The following is a 21749-nucleotide window of genomic DNA, read 5'->3' as shown; positions in this document are numbered from 1 at the left end:
GAGGAGACCTGAACGAAGCCTGCCATTTCCTCACATTTCAGAGGAGTGAAATTTGGAGAGCTGATGTAAAAACTCCGAGGTACTGCTTTGGGGAGGACTGTCAGCACCTAAGCCGCACTGTTAAGTTGGGGCCATAATCAACACAACAGCAGTGTCCCAGATGCCCAGCGTTCAGAGGATGGCGGTGCTGCCCCTGAGCCCTGCTGTCCGAGGAGCAGACCTGGGAAGAGTGAGGCTAGCGCTTGTTTCTCTGAAGAGAAATTCCAAGAAGCTGCTTGGGCCCCGAGTTGTGAGCAGGTCCCTTCAGTGACAAGACTGCAGGGCAAGAAAGGAAAGGGGTGTGGAGAGGAGGAAAAACATGCTCTCATGCAGTAACATGAAGAAGCTGCCGAGAAGAGATGTAGTTTGGGGCACTGGATGGTGTTCACCCCCAGTAAGCTGCTCGGGAAGCAGTCTGAAAGGGTGAGACCGAGACTCAGGCCTAATTACATAACTGCTCTGTGGGCATCCGCTCAGGTGGGAAGGCCTAGACTCTGGAACAAGAGTGAATGTGCACTATTTATCCCATCTTTCTCAGTCTCCCCAACCCCTGCGTCAGTCCTCTTTTACAACAGTAGCACTATGCCATATTTGTCTTTTTGTGACTGAGATATTTCACTCAATATAATGTCCTCCAGGGTCATCCGTTTTGTGTAATATTTCATGAGTTTTTGTTTTTCAATGCCACATAGTATTCCATTGTGTAAATATACCACAGCTTCTCAATTATTGTCATGACAGGAGTCCAGAAGCAAGGTAGCATAGTGGAGTGGATGTACTTGGGGGGAGGGATTGAATAACAATTAAAGAATTTTTTTTCTTTTACTTTTCAAAAAGAAAAGCTAATGGTGGCAGGGCAGGGAGGAAAGTGCAACAATGAATGAATAGAAATCCAAAGTCTCTGTAAACTTTCATTAAAATCAATTTAAAATACACAAGGAGGGGTAGTGAATGTATGTGGTTTACTGGGGAGAAGATCCCAGGAAATTTCAGGAAGAGTGTGGAGAGGTGAGTCAGGATATGGAAGGCGGCTAGTGAACAGCGCGCTGACCGGCATGTTACCTCTGTGGGCAGCTGCAGTGCCGTCCTGATGGGGAGATGGGGTGCAGTGGAGGGCACACACCTCTTACAGAACATGCTTCCTGCTGCCTGATTGGCAGAGGGACTGGGGTATCCTCTTCCAAGTCTTTGGTCGAGGGCTGCTTCTGGGAGTATGTTGGGAGAACTAGAGTACTCAGCAAACCCAGCCTGAGGGGCTTGGAGTAGGGTCAGCGTGCACGGAAAATGCAAATGCAGAAGTGCAAATGCAGCTTGTGTGTGCGGTGAAGTCAGAACTAACTAGCAACTGACCCTCCGATTCAGACGCTGTAAATAAATCCACCGGGAGTAGATTGCCCATCCTTCTCCCGCAGAGCGGCTGGTGGATGCATGCCTTTGGAATTGCAGCTCAGCCCCTTACACCACCAGAGCCGTGGTGCTGTATTAACACTGCAGAGAGAAGGAGCAAGGGTGGATGGGACTCTTCTCGTTTTGTGGACCTAGACTCCGAGACACTAAGTATTAGAATCTTTTTTCCAGTCTTCCTGTACAGCTTGTAAAGGAGCTGAGTGAGATGCAAAGCAAACAAATGCTAATACCATCACTTCTGGTGCAGATTTAAATGCCTTTCTTTGTTTTTCTTTCAAGTGCTAAAGGCAGTCTGACTTTCTGAGCTCTTTGCTTTCTTCCTCTGTTTTTAGTAAAGGTTCTCCTTATAGGATAACCAGATGTAGCACTTTCTCTGGACTCTGCCAAGACGCACCCCACTTGCCCTTTTGCTAGTCCTTCTTTCATAGTTACTCTCGGAAGGGAGACAGGAGGTTATTGCCATTAAGTGAAATGTGCAGAGAGGCCTTTAGAAGCGCTGTGGGACCCTCTTCTGCCAGCCTGAGACTGTGCTGGCTCTGTCCACCTCCACCACCACCATTCCCGACTTCCTTTCCAAACCTCAGGATGAAGGGGGCCTTGGGTTTCATGTTGGTAAATAATACAATGTAGAGAGAAGGGATTGTCACTGTTCTTCTTAATGATCTGTGACTCCCTGAAGAGTGTGTTCAGATTTTACAAACCATAACATCGAGCAGCCCCCACAGTGGACACCTTCCTGGGTCGACCCAGATGGTAGAGTCTGGCCAAGGCAGAGGGTGACATGTATGATGGCATCAGGCCTGTGATAGGCATGTGTGCACTGAGGGACAACCCTGGTTGTGCTTGTTCTTGTTGGAGGAGGAAAAAAACCTCACAGAACCACTCGGGGGAAAGACCCAGGCATGAAGCATCCTAAAAAAGCAACGGTTTGATCAAAGAGTCACATGGTGTGCAGTTCTGAATGCTTTTCCCAGAACCCACTGTACTCCCGGCATCAACCTTCTCAACTCTAAATACAGGGTGTGGCATCACTTCGCTGAACACTTTCCCCTCAACAGTCTTTGTCTGACTCATTTGAAACCCTTGAAATGTGTTTAATAATTCGTATTATTTTTCCCTCAGTCATAATGCAATTTCTGTTCTTGGCAACACGTTTCGAGAAGCGTTCTCAGAGGGTGGTATTTGTGGACCAGAGCCGGTCCTCAAACGTTTTTCCAGACTTGGGATATGATGTGCTGAAACAGAGAGTAGGTGTTTAGAAACTTCATAGCCCAGTTGGATGACGTGCCACGGCACCCAGGTGGGATTTCACTTTTCTTATAAATCATCCCCTTTATGTTTTACCAGAGACCCAGCCTCTGCTGGACTTTAGAGAGCAATGGAGGAGAAAAAGAAAACCCCCAAAGAACACTACAGTCAGTGTTTTATAAAAAAATAGCTTGAGAAGTTTTTGTTGTTGTTGTTGATTGCCACCAAGTCGAGCGTGACTCATAGCAACTCTATGAACAAAAGACCTAATGCCTTTCCATGACTGTCGTCGTTTCTCCAAGTTCATAGAGTTTCCAGAGGCATGTGGTTTAGGAAGTGGATGCCATTCCTGCTTCCCAACCTGTTTCACAATTGGGAGCTCCACCAAACACTGTTCACAGTGGGAAACCATTCTGGTATTTGGTACCCCAATGGTATGTGGTGCAGCTTGAGAAGTACTTGCTTATAAATAATAACAGGAGATTCCCCCCCCCATTAGTTTATTTACAACATTAGAATACAAATTCGAACAAATTCTTTCAATTTCTTTCACCCCCTCACCCATCAAATTGTACAACCCAATGATTAATCCCCCCTTCTCCTTGTACGTCTACATCCCTCTGCTTCTAGCCTCTCCTACCCCCCTCCCCATCCTTACATTCATTCTGGTTTTATACAATATTTATCCCTGTGGGACTGAGTTAGTTCACTCAGCATAATGCTCTCCAGTCCTTCCCAAGTTAGGTCATAATTTACAAAGTTACTGCTCCTGCTTGCTGCATAGTGTTCCATTGTGTGAATTTACCATAATTTCTCAATCCATTCGTTAGTGGTTGGACATTTGGGTTGTTTCCATATTCTTGTGATGGTGAATAAAGTTGTGCTATCAACCCAAAGGCACTTGGTTCAAATAACAGGAGATTTTAAATTACCATTAATCTCACTATTCTATGCATTGTTCCAATAAATCACTTTTATGGAGGAAAGTGAAGTTAGGAAGCTGGGAGTGATTTGTTGGTTTGTGTTTTTTTTGGTCAGGTTTTTTTGGTGGGGTTTTTGTTTGTTTTAGTTTTAGTTTTCATGTTGTTCATGCTGTACCTTTTCTAAAATAAAACTACTTCATGTGCTTTAATGAAAAAATAGAGATGAATGAAGATGGGGAGTTTGGGCCAAGCGTGTCTACCATGCTGCACCGTCTGTCATCTCGCCACGCTCTTTTTCACCAGTGGCTCCCACCATTCTCAGCGGCCCTGTGTTTGCTGTTTTCTCCACAGAAGTGAAAGATTACGAGCCTCCGTTTGGTTCCAAGGTGAGGGAGCATCCCTGTGTCGAGAGCATGAAGGACAACGTGTTGCGAGATCGAGGCCGACCAGAAATCCCCAGCACCTGGCTCAGCCACCAGGTGAGGAGTGGAAAACAGATTCCTCTCCAGCAGCCTCTTGGGTCGGGGAGGATGCTGGGACATCAGCTTAGCTCTGAGGAGCGTCCTTTGATGTTTTGTGACCCTATGAAATTCTATTTAAAAGGCAAACCTCTGTCAGTGGGATGACCCTGTTAATATACATTCCAGCCAGCTGGTATGTACAGCATTCAAAGCGGTGTCGGAGAGGATCCTCTGAAGGGACCCCTCCACGCTCCCCTTGCTTGGAGCCCCTGCCTCTCACCCCTGCACCTTTACCTAAGGAGTTTATGTTTCATTTCCTCCTGGATTCCAAATGCCTTATTCTCGGAATGTCCAGCTCCGGAAGAAAATACTTAGCAGATTGAGAAATCATTAGCGTGAGCTGGGCTGCAGGGAGCTCCAGCCACAACGAGGCGTGGGCAGGCCAGGCGCCCGGGGTCCTCCCTGTGAGCACTTCTGGGGTTATGGGGCGGGTGGGGGGAAGGAAAGCAGAGGAGAAGGAAACCTAAGTGAGCAACTTAATTGCATCGTGGCCACTTTGAATGATGTCCCTTCTAGGCTGGGAGCCTTGCTCGAGGGTCAGCTGGTCTGACTGGCCAGCACTTGGGGTGTCCGCTGTTTTGTGCATCCAGGGGCACATTGTTCAGCCCAAGCTCAGAAAGCACACCGTTGTGCTCCCCAAAGCTTTCATTAACTAGTATCTTCATCATCACCTTATTCCTGATTTCCTCCTGGGAGCTCCGAGAAAGGTCACCATGGATGACTCCGCTGGTGATGTTTGAACAGCACTACTGGTGACGCAGACTCCCACGATATAGCAAAACACAAGTGAACTCAGGGCTGTAGATGGGCCGGTGTTGGGGTCAGGGGGAGGGGGAACATCCCGACGGCTTCCTATTTTCTCACTTTCTATTCAGGGAAGACTAGCTAAGGAGGTCTGTAGCAGGGTTATTGGTTCTGAACTCAGAGTGTTCTTGCCAGATTCTTTATTTGGGGAGCATTTTGATGAGTGTGTTGGGAGGAGAACGCTGTGGCCAGGATAAGAAGCAGAGAATGAGAGAAGCACCCCTAGGTCAACCCCACCCAGGAAGGAACTGCCCGTGAAGAGTGAGAGAATCAGTGAACCTCTTTCTCACTGACAGAGCCTTTTTGTTGCCTGATTCAGATGAATCCCTTCTCCCTGTGAGGGCTGGGGCTGTCAGAGTGTTTTCCTGAGGGCAGTACAACTTCAGATGAGAGATATCAGATCAGGCATAGCTGGGAAGACAGAGCCCGAAGCCTGGATCTTTACCAGTGCTGACTAACCACCACCACAGTGGACAGATGGACACAGCCAAGGGAGAGTGGCCGGGGCTGTGGGGGTGGGGGACTTCCCAGGGTGTCAGCAGAGCACACCCCTCCCCCCGACCCTGGAACTCTAAAGCTGTTTGCATCAGTTTTAAATTAGAAGTCGCCAACATGCTGCCTCTTCCAGGCCCTGTTGCCTCCTCTGCTGTACAGTTCTTATAATGAAGGCATTATTCATGATGATAAAATTCTGGAAAGAATTTACATAATACATTTTTTCCCTTAATGAGATTTGTTGCCCTATTGATTTCAAGTTAATGCTTAATATTTAATTTAATTTACTGCCTGTAATTACAGTGCCAGAATAAAATAAATGTTACTTGTGTACCAACAATAACACTCTACTCTTAACAGGACCATCAATCAATACTGTCAATTAGGTGAATTAGACAATTAATTCAACATCATGAACTCAGAGGGTGGGGAGAGATAGAGAGAGAGAGGCTTGGGTGTGTGAAATGTCCTGGTGGGAACAGACAGGGAGGGAAGGGCCAGTTCTTTAGGAAGGAGTGGGGTTTACCTGCCCCACGTGGGCCCCCCAATGTGGAGGAGAAGTTCCCTTGATCCTCTCATTGGCAGGACCACATGCTCTTTCTGCCTGTCACTCTGTTAATTTAACCTCTGGATCCCAAAAAGGACTTGAACTGGCTGCCAGAGATATTTACAACGTGAAATAGAAGTTAAAGATGCAGGAGAAGTTAGCAATATTTCCTGGATAGGTTCCCAGTGAGGTATTTAAGATAACCTCGCTTGTCCCCTAGAGGGAGCCCTGGTGGCTTAATGGTGAAGAGTTGTGTGCTGCCAACACAAAAGCAGAGGTTCGAATCCACCAGCTGCTTTGCAGGAGAGAGCTGGATAGTCTCTTCCCATGCGACTCTCCACTTCTGAAAAACCCATTAGAGGGTCAGCTGTGAGTCGATTCTGACTCAACAGCACGTAACAGCAACAAACACTACTGCGTTCCTAGCTCTGATGGCCTGCCTAGTGGGAAAAGAGTTGCACTGCCAACCCAAAGGCAGGCAGTTCAAGTCCACTAACTGGAAGAAAGATGAGTACTTTTCTCTCGTGCGGTTACAGCCTCTGAAAACCTGCTGGGGAGTCACTGTAAGTTGGTTCTGACTCCGCAGCACTGAGCTCAGTGTTGTCTTGGCCGTCATCTTTATGGAAGTGGGTCACCAGGCCTTTCTTCTGCAGGGCTGCAGGGTCGGTTCACACTGCCAACCTTCAGGTCAGAGGGGTCATTTGTAAACTGCTTGTGCCCATGGAGGCCGAGTCCTGTGAACCTGCCTCCAGTGAGGTCTGTCCCTCCTTACAGGGACCTCTGTTCCAACTAGCCCATCCTGCCATTATTGGAGAGTTGGGGAGCACAGCCAAGGGCCTCCTGGGCAGTGAGGGGAGGCCCCTGTGAGTCTTTCCACAGAGCATGGGCGACTTTGCACCATGAAGCCAGCTTCCGGCCCTGACACATCACACACTGACTTGTGCTTAGTCCTGTAAAAGTCTATCAGAGAAGATGGCTTTAGGGGTCCCTGCACGGGGAGTCTCCAGGTACCGGGGTGCTGCAGTGAGGAGTCCTTGTCCTGTCTCTCCAGTTCATGAGCCTTTGGGATCAGAGAGGGGCAGAGAGCAGACAGGGCCACCAGGCCCCAGAAAGGCCACCACCTGTCCCCAGCCCTTATTCCAAGAAGCAGGGGCCACCAGAGCTGGCAGGCAGGGACCCTGGACAGGCTTATGGGCATCTGAGGCCTTTCACGCTTAACTGGCCCTACAGGGTCCAGGGCAGGACAGCCACGTGGCCCTCCACGGAGCCCTCCTTCTCACTCTGTCCTTGGCCCTCTCTCCTGCTGCAGGGCATCCAGATGGTGTGTGAGACGCTGACCGAGTGCTGGGACCACGACCCCGAAGCCCGACTCACGGCCCAGTGTGTGGCCGAGCGCTTCAGCGAGCTGGAGCACATGGACAGGCTCTCGGGGAGGAGCTGTTCCGAGGAGAAGATTCCAGAAGACGGCTCACTGAACACTACTAAATAGCCTTCCTGGGGACAGGCTATACCATGCCCAAAGAGGCCTCCCCTTTTGCCAAAGAGCAGAGGCAGCAGGAAGCTGCCCCTGAACTGATGCTTCCTGGAATACCAAGGGGTCCCCCTCTCCTGAGAGCTGTGGAGCGTGGAGAGGCCCCACAGCGGAAAGTGGGGGACAGAGCGCTGTGTGCCTTTGACGTTGTCCTAGGATAAGCTGTGTTAGCACTGCCTCAGGAAATGAGATTGATCTTTACTATAGCTAATAACATTTGCACTTTATTAATGCGTGTATATAAATATGGAATAGCTATGTTTTATATCTATATCAATATGTTTATATCGATATATACAGCCATACTCTGAAGAGAGATGAGGAAAAGGATCAGATATTCCCAGGAAATTGCTTTTATTGGGGAGTTCCAAAGCTGAGCAGGGAGGGGAAGACCCATGACCACACTGGCACCTGACAATCATGCCTACAGTGGCTCTCTGATGATTCTAGGGGCCGCTTTGCATTAGAGAAGGGGACCCCTGCTCTCAGACCTGCTATTGCCATGTTGCACTTAACTTTGCAAAATCATGATTCCCTGCGGGGGTTCTCTTCTGGCCACGGAGTGGGATATTGTTGCACTGTTGGGGGACCAGCGTTTCTGCTCCCTCCTTCCAGCTCAGAAACTCGGCCCCATCTCTAAGATTTGATAAACATTTTGAGATCCGCTTTTTACCTTCTTGGGCTGTCGAAAGAACAACCAGAAGGAGGAACAGGCCAGCATGAGAAATTGGAGCCCGTCTTCTGACTGGCACACCTTGCATGAAAGATGGGGCCCTGGTAACATAGTTAAGTGGTGAGCTGCTTACTGAAGAGTTAAGAGTTCAAGCCCTCAGGCAGTTCTGTGGAAGAAGGATGAGGCATCTGCTGATGGAGCATCATGGGAATTAACGTGGTGGCGGTGGCGGTGGTGGTTTGTTGTTTTATAAGAGAAAGGGAACTATTTCTCCTTAGACCTGTATCATTATTCTCTCCCTCAACCCCTTAATTTTTTTTTCCTAAAAGGGAACAAATCCCCTCTGAGGGGCTCTTCATGTTTAATTTTTTTAGCACACTCAGCTTTAGTCGCTGATTCCAAGCCTCCTGGGCTCATAGATGCTCCTGTTCCTGTGAGCCTAATGAGAAAGATTTGAGTAACACAACACTGCCACATTCAGGCCTGTTTTCTTAGGCACTCACTCTGAACATTAAGTTTTGTTTGGCCAGCGTAGCACTTAAAAAATAAATGAATAAATAAAATTGAGCCACACTATTTAAATCTTTGGAGAGTTAGGGGGGATGGGGGGGGGGATTCAGAATCCCGGATGAGCTTAACAGATGTTTTCCCATACATCATCACAAAGCAAAAGTATGCACACACTTCAGCCTGGGCTCTGCTTGTCATTGTAAACACTTGGCACTGCCCAGCTTCATGGAAGGCTGAAAATAAACCTGACCTGGACCAAGGTTCCTTGGAAGCAGTGCCCTTCAGACAGTCTCTGGCTCTGTAGCTGATTTTCTGCCTTGACTTTGATCAGAGTTTAGGACTTGAAGTTGGCCTTTGATTGGATAAAGAGGACCTCCTCTGGTAGCCCTGGTTAATCCAAATCTTTTGTTTATATATTGAGTTTTGTGGATTTTTTTTAATTGCTCTTTACTCCAAGAAGCTTTTGCTGTGGTCACCAGTTGCCAACCCACCAGCCTTTGTAGAACTCGTTTTGCAAGGACTTGAACGTGGGAGACAGGTGCAGTTAGAGATTCATGTTACACACAGATTCTTCTGAAGGAAGAATGAGCTTTAATATTCCATAGGAAACTTGCTAACCAGTAAGCAGTCATTAATGTTGCAAATAACAGTCTTTATTTTTTTAAAGTGTTTTTAAAGCTACTTATCAGCCAAATAGAAATTCAAAAGAAAGCAGCAGTGTTGAGCAAACCAGCACTGCTGGTGTGTGTGGGGGGCCTTCTGGCATTGGGATTTTAGGGCACAGCTGAAGTGGCATCAGATGCCGTTTCTAGGCACCCCGCTCAGTGGGGTGAACTGAGAGAGATACATGCATTTGGTTGCACTTCTATGGAAATACCAGAAAAATGCATGTGCACCTAGGGCTCACCGATGCCATTCCAATAACTGTTCCTCATTGACCTCTAGTGGTGAATTGCTAGAATACTGGTCCATTAATGTGGACTCTTCAAGATCGCAGAGAGCTCTGTCACTTCTAAGTCATCATCAACATGAACTGGAATGTAATGTCAGATGATACTGTGGCCTGTCTTATTTTTTATTTTTCTTATTAAAGGTAAAAGACCAAGGAATAACTCTGTAGTTCCTTAAATTACTGATTTTTTTTTCTTACTGCTACATATAAAGGGAAAGTTTATTCTTTTACAAAACACTTCATGTATTAAAATAGGAATGTGAATGCTATATACTCTTTTTATATCAAATGTCTCAAGCACTTATTTTCATTCTATGCAGTGTTTTGTCTTTTATATGAATAAAATGTTTATTAGATTGAATAAAGCAAAAATACTCAGGTCAACTTCCTGCCTCCTGTTTCTGGTAGCTAAACCCATTTTCCTTATTGTTTATTTGGCCATTTAGGGAAAAGTCACAAGGCAAATCCTCTCAAACTTCTGGAGAAGCTAAACTCCATGAAGAAGAATTTGGCATCAGGATTGGAGGAAGATTGATCATTAACCTGTGTTATGCAGATGACACTATCTTGCTTGCTGCAAGTGAGAAGGGCTTGAAGCACTTGGTCCTTAAAGTCGAAGACTACAGCCTTCAATGTGGATTGCATCTCAAGGTCAAGGAAACAAAAATTCTCACCACTGGACTGATAGGCAACATCATGATAGATGGAAAAAAAGATTGAAACTGTCAACAACGTCATCTTACTTAGATTCACAACCAGTATACTTGGTACCAGAAGTCAGATCAGGAGTCATAAGCACTGACAGAGTCTGCAGTCAGGGATCTCTTCAAATTACTGAGGAGCAATGATCTGAGTCTGAGGACTAAGGTGCACCTGATTCAGGCTGTCATCTTCTTGGTGACTTGCTGTGCTCTCATTGCTGGACCATGAATAAGGATGACAGAAGAATTGATGTATTTGAGCCATTGGAGAAGAATATTGAATATCCTGTGGACTGTCAAAAGAACAAACAGCTGTGTCGTGGAGATGGTACATACAACCAGAGGGTTACTTGTAGACAAAGATAAGGAAGCTTCATCACACATACTTTGGGCATATTGCTAAGAGGGGCTATTCCTTGGAGAAGGACATGATGATGGGAAGGGTGGAGGGCTGGTGAAGGAGAGGAAAACCCTCAACCAGGTGGATTGACACTGCGACTGCTGCAATGGGCTTGAGTGTGTCAGAGATTATGAGGACGCCACAAGTTTGGACAAGATTCAGGACTGTTGTTTTTTGGGTCATTATGAGTGGTGCTCAATTTGACAGTTCTGTTTTAAGAAGAGAAGAATTCACATAAGTGCTGTAATGTGAGACGAAGCAGATGATGCATTCGAACCACCAGGGAAGGACATCCTTTGGGTGAGTTAGTGATACCACTCTGTAGAGACTGTGCCACCAGAGCTCCCTTGTGCACATTGGTGGTGGTGATGTGCTCTTGAGTCTACTATGAGTCACAGTGACCCTCTGAACCACTGTGCCATCCGGAACCAACCTCCCCACTCAACATCACACCAACCCACCACCACAGTCACTAGGAATCCAACTCATTCACACCCAGTCCATCACCACAGAAACTGGGAATCCATCTTGTTCCCACCTGGACCCTTCACCAGAGTCAACAGGAATCCATCTGGTACCGACACGGCCCAATCACCACAGTCACTGGGAATCCATCTGGTTCCCACCCGGCCCCATCGCCAGTCACTGGGAATCCATCTCGTTCCAACCAGCCCCATCGCAAAGTCATTGGGAATACAACTGATTCCCACCCGGCCCCATCACCACAGTCGCTGGGAATGCATCTCATTCCTACCCAGCACAATTGCCACAGTGGCTGGAAATCCAACTCGTTCCCACCTCACGCCATTGTCACAGTAACTGGAAATCCATTAGTTCCCACCTGGTCCCTTTGGCAGAGTCACTGGGATTCAATTTAGTTACCAAACAGCACATCGCCACAGTCACTGGGAATCCAACTCATTCACACCCAGCCCTATTGCCACAGCCACTGGGAATCCAGCTGGTTCCCATCCAGGCCCCACCGCCAGTTACTGTGAATCATCTCGTTCCTACCCAGCCACATCACCACAGTCACTGGGAATCCATGTCGTTCCCAACCAGCCCCACAGCCACAGTCACTGGGAATTCATCTCCTCCCCACGCAGCCCCATCGCCACAGTCACTGGGAATCCATCTAGTTCCCAACCGGCCCCATCGAAAAAGTCACTGGGAATCCATCTGGTTCCAAACTGGCCTAATTGACACAGTCACTTGTAATACATCTCATTCCCAAACGGTCCCATCGCCAAGTCAATGGAATACATCTGGTTCCCACCCAGCCCCATCACCACAGTCACTGGGAATCAGGTTCCCACCCGGCCCCATTGCCAGAGTCACTGGGAATCCACCTGGTTGCCAACCAGTCCCATTGTCATAATAAGTGGGAATCCATTTGGTTCCCACACTGCCTATTGCCACAGTCACTGGATATCCAACTCATTCCCAACTGGCCCCATTGCCACAGTCACTGGAAATCCATCTGGTTCCCTCCCGGCCCCATCTCCAGAGTCACTGGGAATCTATCTCCTTCCCATCCAGCCCCATTGACACAGTCACTGGAATCCATCTCGTTCCCAACCAGCCCCATCGCCAAAAGCACTGGGAATACATCTCATTCCAACCGACTCCAAGCCACGTCACTGGGAATACATCTGGTCCCTGCCCGACCCAATCACCACAGTCACTGGGAATCCAACTCGTTGCCACCCAGCACCATCGCCACAGTTGCTGGGAATCCATCTCATTCCACCAGGGCCCATCAACAAAGTCGCTGGGAATCCATCTGGTTCCCATTGGCCCTATCTCCAGAGTCACTGGGAATCCATCTCGTTTCACCAGGCCCCTTTGCCACAGTCCCTGGAATTCCAACTCGTTCCAACCCAGCCCCATGGCCACAGTCACTGGGATCAAACTGGTTTCCACACTGAAAATCCATCTGGTTCCCACCCGGAAACATCACCACTGTCACTGGGGATCCATCTGGTTCCCACCCGGCCTGATTGCCACAGTCACTGGGAATCCATCTGCTTCCCACCTGGCCTCATCGCCAGAGTCACTGGGAATCTATCTGGTTCCCACCCAGCCCCATCACAACAGTTATTGGGAATCCAGTTGGTTCACACACAGGTCCATCACCACAGTTACTGGGAATACAACTCAATCCCACCCGGCCCCATCGACAAAGTCATTGGAAATCCATTTGTTCCCACCTGGCCTCATTGCCATAGTCACGGGGAATCCTTCTTATTCCCACCCAACCCCATTGCCACAGTCACTGGGATTCCATCTGGTTACCCCCCAGTCCATAGCCATAGTCACTGGGAATCCAACTCATTCCAACCAGCATGATCACCACAGTTGCTGGAAATCCAATTCGTTCCCACCTGACCCCACTGACACAGTAACTAGAAATCCATTGGTTCCCACCTGGCCCCTTTGCAACAGTTACTACGATTCCACCTGGTTACCAAACAGCACATCGCCACAGTCACTGGGAATCCAACTCATTCACATTCAGCCCTATTGCCAGGGTCACTACGAATCCATCTGGTTCCCACCTAGCCCCATCAACACAGTCACTGGGTATCCATCTAGTTCCCCTCGGCCCCATTGCCACAGTCACTGGGAATCCATCTGGCTCCCACCCAGCCCCATCACCACAGTCACTGGGAATCCATCTAGTTCCCAACCAGCCCCATCGCCAGAGTCACTGGGAATCCAACTTGTTCCCACCCAGCCCCATAGCCACAGTCACTGGGAATCCATCTGGTTCCCATCAGTCCCATCGCCACAGTCACTGGGAATGCATCTGGTTCCCACCCAGCCCAATCACCACAGTCACTGGGAATCCAGCTGGTCCACACACGGTTCCATCACCACTGTAACTGGAAATACATCTTATTACCAAATGGTCCCATCTCCACAGTCACCGGGAAACCATCTCATTCCAACCTGCCCGCTCGCCAAGTCACTGGAACACATCTGATTTCCACCCAGCCCCATCACCACATCACTGGGAACCCATCAGGTTCCCACCCAACCCTATTTCAACAGTCACTGGGAATCCATCTGCTTCCCACCCTGCCCAATAGGCAAAGTCACTGGGAATCCATCTGGTTCCCACCCGAACCGATCGCCACAGTCAATGGGAATACAACTCATTCCCACCCGGCCCCATCAACACAGTTCCTGGAAATCCATGGGTTCCCACCTGGCCCCTTTGACACAATCACGGTAAATCCATCTTGTTCCCACCCAACCCCATTGCCACAGTCACTGGGATTCTATCTGGTTACCACCCAGTCCATTGTCACAGTCAATGGGAATCTATCTCGTTACAACCAGCCCCATCGCCACAGTCACTGGGAATCCACCTCTTTCCTACCTAGCCCCATCACCACAGTCACTGAGAATCCAACTCTTTCCCACCCGGCCTCATAGCCACAGACACTGGGGATCTATCCGATTCCCACCGGGCCCCATCACCACAGTCACTTGGAATCCATCTGGTTCCCACCTGAACCCTTTGCCACAGTCACTGGGAATCCAGCTCGTTCTAACCGACCCCATCACCACAGTCACTGGGAATCCATCTGGTTCCCACCCAGCCACATCACCAGAGTCACTGGGACCCATTTGGTTCCCACCCAGCCCTATAACCACAGTCACTGGGACTATAACTCGTTCCCACCCGGCCCCATCAGCACAGTTCCTGGAAATCCATGGGTTTTCACCTGGCCCCTTTGACACAATCACGGTAAATCCATCTTGTTCCCACCCAACCCCATTGCCACAGTCACTGGGATTCCATCTGGTTACCACCCAGTCCATAGCCACAGTCACTGGGAATCCAACTCGTTCCCACCAGACCCCATCGCCACAGTCACTGGGAATCCATCACCTTCCCACCCGACCCAATCACTACAGTCATTGGAAATCCATCTTGTTTATACCCGTCTCTATCACCACAGTCCCTGGGGACTCCATCTCATTCCCACCTGGCCGCATCTCCCCAGTCACTGGGAATCCATCTCTCCAAGGGTCTTTCTTGCTTATGGCTGCACTCTCCCCTTCCAAGCATGATGTCCTTCTCCCAAGATACCACTTATCTCTACATTTTGGGTTGAAGCTCTGGTGGCTTAAGTGGTCCAAAATCACCAGCTGCTTTGTGGGAGAGAAATGGGAAGTCTCCCTTGGTTCAACTATGTTGTTGTTGTTGTTGTTGTTAAGTGCTGTTGAGTTGTAAGTGACTCATAGCAACCTTATGAATGAAAGACCTGAACACTTGTTTAATTTTCATCGTTTCTCCACATTCACAGGGTTTCTGGAAGCTAGCTATTTTGGCAGTGGATGCCACTCTTGCTTCCAAGTTCATTTTAATTGGGGAGCTCCAAAAAACGCTATCCACCATGGGCAACAATTATCGCATTTGACTCATCAGTGTCACAGTGTTCAGTATCACAACAATCACAAGTTACCTCTGTACAGCAAGTGGACAAATTATACATCTATAGTCTCTAAAAACCCATTGGAGGAGGGTCAGCTGTGAGCAGTTCAGAGTGTGCACTTGAGAATAATGACAGTGACCATTTACCAATTATGTGACCGAGGCTAAGGACTTAATCTCACTGGGCATCAGTAGTGATGTGTACAACGAGGTTTTATAGGCTCATATACAACATACAAGATACTGCTATAATAGGGAATCTGAGCAAGGCTTCTGGAGTTGCATCTCAAACTGGGAAAGCTTTTAATACAGGTCAGCCAGTATTAAGTTGCTGCAGTATTTACCATTAAAATCTGCTTTCACAAAGAGGTATACTGGGAGAAGAATCTTAGAAAGCATTAAGAACTGAAAGGAGGTGTCAGAAGTGAAAGGCATGGAAACAGTCATTTCTCAGAGGCTCGTGGACTCTGACCTTTCTTTCCTTCAAAAACCAGTCAAAACAAGAACCAAGATCCTCCTGGAAACCCACCTCTTTCAGACTACATTTTACTGGAGTTATTTCACTTCCTGCTTATAGAGGTCAAGTGTGCTCTAGTAAGCAAGACATTCCCCCAATATCCCCAACAGGGACCGTGCCTCACAGAGTTCAGCAGCATTTGAATGCAGCCTATTAGCGAACAGCCTATTCTACATGGCGGTGACTGTGTTTCATTCATGTTCCCTTTGTAAACGGTGTGCTAAAAGCCCCGTGCACAGGGCAACTCCTACCCTGTGTGACAGTCAGGAGACTTGCCACTTAAACGCATGTGCCCATCCATGGTCACGAAAGCCTCTGCTGTTGACTTCTGCTCCTTTTGTTCATTTTCCCTGCAGAATTGGGCTTCCAAGTCACTGCTGATCACATTTCCAATTTTTTCCCCCACCTGAATTATTACAGTGCCACAGTCAGTGGGTGTGAGGATGGGGCTTCCAGGCCTGTTTTGCAAACTGCTCCGATAAACAGGAAATTGCGGGTTTGGCCCCATCGCATGGCCTACCAAGTATTCTCATGCTATCGTGTCATTCTTGTGTACTTCTTGGTCTTCTGTGCATTTTAAAGTCACTTGTTCCTAGTCTCCCTTTTCTAACTAAAGTCGCTCACACTGTGAAATGCTTGCTCTCTGGCTTTCTTTCGATCAATCTGCACACACAGAGATGCATTATTGATGCTTAAAAATCACTCTGTGTGCAGCTCATGTAACCTAATGCTTCTGAAATTGGCCATGCATACCCACAATGGTAGACCACAGAGTAATTATAGCCCGCATTAACTAGGGACAGTAGAAATTATGACACTACTTTGAAATCTTATGTTTTGTTTAAATATTCATACAAAAAGATCAAGATATGGGCACTCAGGAGCCAGCTCTCCTTGATCCGCACCCCAACTCTGCCACTGATGAGCTGGGTGACCTTTTACAGGTCTCTTACCCCATTCTAGTCCTTGGTTTCTTAATGTGCAGGACAGGGATAATGTCTGGACCTTCCTGGGAGACTAGCTCTAAGAATAACATGAGTTCATGTTTTTAAATGGTTAGGAAAGAGATTGGAGCATATCTTAGGATAATAATCTTACCATAAACATGTCACATCTGCTTGCAATGTGAAAGCGAGAGCTGTATATTTCACTTACCACAGCACCCAGCACAAAGCCCGGCACATGACAGACTTTGACCAAATATTTGTTGGAGGAAGAAATGATGATTCTTGTCCTTTACAGGTTCAGCTGAGGAGACAGAGAGCTAACTACAAATAAACAGTATATGATCAGGATGCCTTAACAGTCATGCTTTTTGGAGGGAAATGACCTGAGGCTACATGTGTGGGGGGTCATTTTGTTTTGCCTTCTGGGGTTCTTTTGGTCGGTTGTTTATTTCTTGTTTATGTTTTGTGGATACGAAAGAGCAAGGAAGGATGTCACTTTGAAGACAAAGGTTCACATGACCCAAGTCATGATGTAATCTCCAAACCTTCCTTGGAGATAAAGAACATTTCCATTTCATCTTTCTAGAGCTTCCAAGAAAAGCAAGAGAACCAAATGATCTTTTTTTTTTTACATGTTGAGTGAAGATTCACATCCTGCCACAGAACAAGACATCAGGCTCATTTGCATGCTTTGCATATTCCCGAGCCTAATAAAAGGAATCACACTGTCATCAGATAGTTTTCTTGAGATGGTGTTCAACTACTGCCTGAATCTCCTGGGTCTGAGGAGAGACAAGGAGCTTTATCATTGACAGCAATGAAGAAATACCAAAGGGAGAAGAGAATGGCAGGCGCAGTATTCACCGTTGCAGTAACATGATGCTGCATTATTGTTAGGTGCCACTGAGTCGGCTCTCGCTCACAACAAACCCTGAACCATCCTCAGTCACTGCGGGTCTTCAGCCACTAATTAAGCCACTCGGCCAGTCTGTCTGCTTGAGGGTCTTCTTGTTTGCTGGCCCTCTTCTTTTCCAAGCATGAAGTTCTTTTCCAGGGAATGGCCCTTCTTGATAACTTGCCAGGTTAAGTGTGCTAAATTCTTATCATCTTCTTTTTAAAGCCACTCTCGATGGCACATTTTCCAGGACAGACTTATTTGTTCTTGACAGAATGTTGTTATTATGTGTGCCCAAGTCTTGACATGATGATGTTGCTGTTGTTGTTGTTATGGACCATTGAATTGGAACTGACTCATGGCTGACCCCCCAGTGGGTTTTCAGAGGCTGTAAAGAGTCTTGAAAGTATCATGGGACTCTTCTACTCGGAAGTATATGGTCATAGTGTGTGGGCTCTTCTACTCAGATGTATAAGGTCAGCAAGAGCCAGGACTGAGTCCAACACAGTACTTTTGGCTTGGTTTGATTTGAGAGCCCTGTAAATCTTGACTAAGGAGCCCCGGTGGCATAGAATGGTAAGCATTTGGCTGTTACTAGAAGAATCAGCATTGCTAACTCACCAGTTGCTCCACAAGAGAGAAAGGCAGGTCCGCTCTTGTGCACATTTACAGCCTCAGAAACACCATGGAATCAGAATGTACTCATCAGCAATGAATTTGCTTTCTGGGTAAGTTTTCTGTCTATGATATTTCTTCTTATACCCATTCTTGCTACATCATGGGGCCCTGTACGGTAGGGTTGGTAAAGCTGAAAAGCAAGAGAAAATGTCTTAGGTTGGGTTCTCCAGGGAAGCAAAACCCAATGAAGAAAGTCCCCAGTCTGTAGGTCTGACTGGAAGATAGAGTGAGGTTGCTGGTTGTGAGACTACTACTGGCTTCTGAGGATGGCACATCCAAGGTCAATGCTGAGATGCAGCTTGGCAGATGGCTGGCTCCTTTATTTCTTGTCTAACTTTCACGTCATGTACAATTGAAAAAACTTCTGCTTGAATCAGGCACACTTTAGTCTTTGAACTCTTCCCCTATTTTTCCTTATGTTGTTGAAAAAGATTTACATATGCCTCAGAAAGCCTAACCACACATTGGCAAGTTTGTGTTTTCCGGAGAAAATTATAAGGAAAAGTGGGAGGAAATTTTCCCTTTTTGACACCAGGGGAAATTTTGTAAAGAAACATTATTTTAGGCTTATGTTTTCCCTGACTCAACTAACACAGAAAATTAGTATAGAAAGGAAAATCCTTTCCAGAAATAGTGCTAGAACAATTTTATTTCAATATGCAAAATGTTCAGATCTTTCATTCATAGGGTCGTTATGAGTTGTCTATGACTCGATGGCACTTAACAACAACAACATGCAAAATAAACAGACCTCAACACATAATTCGCATATAAAGGTGAACACAACTTTGGTTATAAATATTATTAAAAACATCAAAACTAAAATTTTGGGGGCTAAAGTTTGGTTTTGAGGGCTTTAGTTTTGACCTTTTATGTTTGAGGTTGGGTTTTTGGTGTGTTTTTGGTTTTTTTGTTTTATTTTGTTTTTGGTGTGTAGAGGTTTTTTTTTTTAATATCTAACAAAACAATAGGCTATAATGAAAAATATTACTAGCAACACTTTATTAAAATTCACATTTTGCTTTGTGAAAAGTGCAAAAAAGACAAACTCCATAGAGAGTGGCAAAAATATTTGCAAATAATTTTTCTGGTAAAGAACTTTCTCTGAATATAAAGTTCTGGATCTATAAAGACCACTGGCAGCTCAATGGTTTGAGAACAGCAAACCTGGTGGAGAAGGAAACATGGCTTCCTGGAGGCATACTCTGCCCAATTTTTCTACAGCAGAGACCAGAAAAAAACCAAGAGAAACAGATGATGATTCTGGACTCTGGGCACAGATGGTAAAGAGATAGAAATGGAGTAAGAACCATCTGGAAAGGGAGATACAATGAAAGCAGTGACTGTCTCCACAGAAGGAGCAGCTGCCACGTGGTGTCCAGAGTTTGGAGACACAGAAGGAAGATTCATGGGCAAGGAAAACCCAATGTCACAGAACCCCCTCCAAGATACAGGCTTGGGATAAACAAAGCTGGGAAGAAATAAGATAAACCAAATACAAGCTGGGTGAGGTAAGCAGTAAGAGTAAACCACAGAGGAGGGGGATAGATGGAGAACACCAACCATTTGTGTTGAGGGCTTGTGCAGAGGGGAAGGCCTCTATCATGAGTGGAAACACCCTACTCTGGGCTTTCCTTAACAGTGTCTGAATCTGAACAAGAACTGCACAGTTTTTTTGTGGTAATCCACCTGGCCTACCTGCCCATGATATAATCAGTCATGACCAGAGAAGTGCCTTTCCCTGCCCCGGACCCTCTGCTCTCTTGTTCTCCCATTATATCTTACCAGTGACCAGAGCTCAGAATCCATTACACCTCACATGATTCCAAACACACACTGGCCTTCATTGTCACAGGGGCAGACATGTGTGGACCTCATGCCAGGCTCCTGCTATCTACATGAACATCCTTTTCTTAGATCATCTCAAAGTCCCTGGACTCTACTGCTGTTAAAGAAACAGGCCATATTTGATTCCTACTGGGTTGTGTTTTTTTAGTTTTGCTTTGGTTTTTCAGGTTCCTTTTTATTTGCTTGTTTGCTCTGAATAGTTTAAGTGTTGGTCAATTGAAAGGTTTACTGTGGGAGACAGAGGCAGCATTCTGCTCCAGACAACATTTATAGCCTCAAACACCCAGAGGCAACGCTTTTCCCATGAGATTTATTGCCTCTGAAAACCCCTTGGAGAATAAGCTGAGTTGGTTCCAACTTGATGGTACTTAATGATGACGTACGTGTGTGTGTGTGTGTGTGTGTGTGTGTGTGTGTGTGAGAGAGAGAGAGAGAGAGAGAGAGAGAGAGAGAGGGGGGGGGAGAAAGAGAGAAAGAGCGCATGCGCACAAGTGAAGGAGCACGTTTTGATTATTTCTATTCCCACCTCACACTGTGGATTAGCAGTGCTCTCTTTACTATAATCGGTGACCTAGTGGGTAGGGAGTTGTGCTGCCAACCCACAGGCAGGCAGTTCCAATCCACCAGCTGCTCTGAAAGAGAAAGATGAACAGTCTCCTGTCACGCCATTGACATACAACCACTGAAAACCAGCTGGAAGCTTGGCTACCAGTCAGTTCTGACCCGGCTGCAGTGCATTTGAGATATATCTTCTAAGTGATACAACAGTTTTGGCAGAATCTGTTCAGAAAAAAAGGATGATGGATTCTGAGAGTAGGCTGAATTTTGGGGCTTCAGCATGAAAGAGGCAGCACAATGTGACCGAAAGTGCAGGGAGAGTTCCAGAGATGCAAGGATTTGGCAGTTACCTGAGGAAGGTGATCTTTATCTTGGGACTGAAATCACTTGTCTCCATAGAGCTTCACGCTCAGCACTGTGAACAGGGATGGCTTATGTCAACACAATGGTACTGCTTGCCTCAGGAAATGCTTACTCAGAAAGCACAGGCTGCAAAGAAAAACTTCTCTGTTGGCTTCAGTTTCTCTGGACAAACACTGGACTCCTCCTTCCCATCAGGACAAAGGAGTTCTTAACCTGCGGAAACAGCTTACTTTCAAACAAGTTTCTTTCTCAAGATGGGCTTCAAGACACCCATCTCTCTGTATCCATCAACTCAAAACCTCGTGTATCATGAACTATGTCCTATTCCACCAGTAAGTTACTTTTGGAAGACACTTGAGCCCAGACACTACAGCTATAAATAGCCCTTTGAAGATAGCAAAACTTTTAAAAATCATGTTCTCTGCACAGCAGTGGGGCTAGTTAGCTTTGTATGACCAACAAGTAATGTTGTGGTCTTTTGTGGACTAAAATCTGTCAACTGTAAGCACATAAGGGATGGGACAAAGAAGAGGGGAGGGATGGTCAAGGAAATAAAGGAGGGAGGGAAAGTGGGAAAGGGGAGAGGGAATGAGAGAGGAGGGGGAGAGAGATAGGGGTGGGTGCAGGGGGTGAATGCAGAGAGAAGGGGAAGAGGGGGAAGAGAGAGAGGAAAGAGAGAAGGAAGAAGAGAGGAAAGGGGAGAAAGGGGAAAGGGAAGAAGAGAGGGAGAGAAGAGAAAGGGAAG

At 46.8% G+C, this 21749-nt stretch overlaps 1 protein-coding gene across 2 annotated transcripts in view; it reads left to right on the top strand.

Annotated features, from left to right (window-relative positions):
• Nucleotides 1-7526, top strand: part of TGFBR2 (transforming growth factor, beta receptor II (70/80kDa)) — a 91881-nt gene extending 84355 nt beyond the window's left edge. For both annotated transcript variants that reach the window (XM_006890629.1, XM_006890628.1), the window contains 2 exons: nucleotides 3969-4096; nucleotides 7294-7526. In XM_006890629.1, coding sequence (XP_006890691.1) covers nucleotides 3969-4096; nucleotides 7294-7473 — 308 coding nt within the window. In that variant the 3' untranslated portion in view covers nucleotides 7474-7526. The remainder of the gene's footprint in view (nucleotides 1-3968; nucleotides 4097-7293) is intronic.
• The last annotated feature ends 14223 nt before the right edge of the window (nucleotides 7527-21749 follow it).

The sequence above is a fragment of the Elephantulus edwardii genome, unplaced genomic scaffold (assembly GCF_000299155.1).
Source record: "Elephantulus edwardii isolate Elephantulus edwardi_28Jun2011 unplaced genomic scaffold, EleEdw1.0 scaffold00091, whole genome shotgun sequence".
NCBI classification, from domain to species: domain Eukaryota; kingdom Metazoa; phylum Chordata; class Mammalia; order Macroscelidea; family Macroscelididae; genus Elephantulus; species Elephantulus edwardii.
This window is presented reverse-complemented; position numbering and strand designations above follow the sequence as displayed.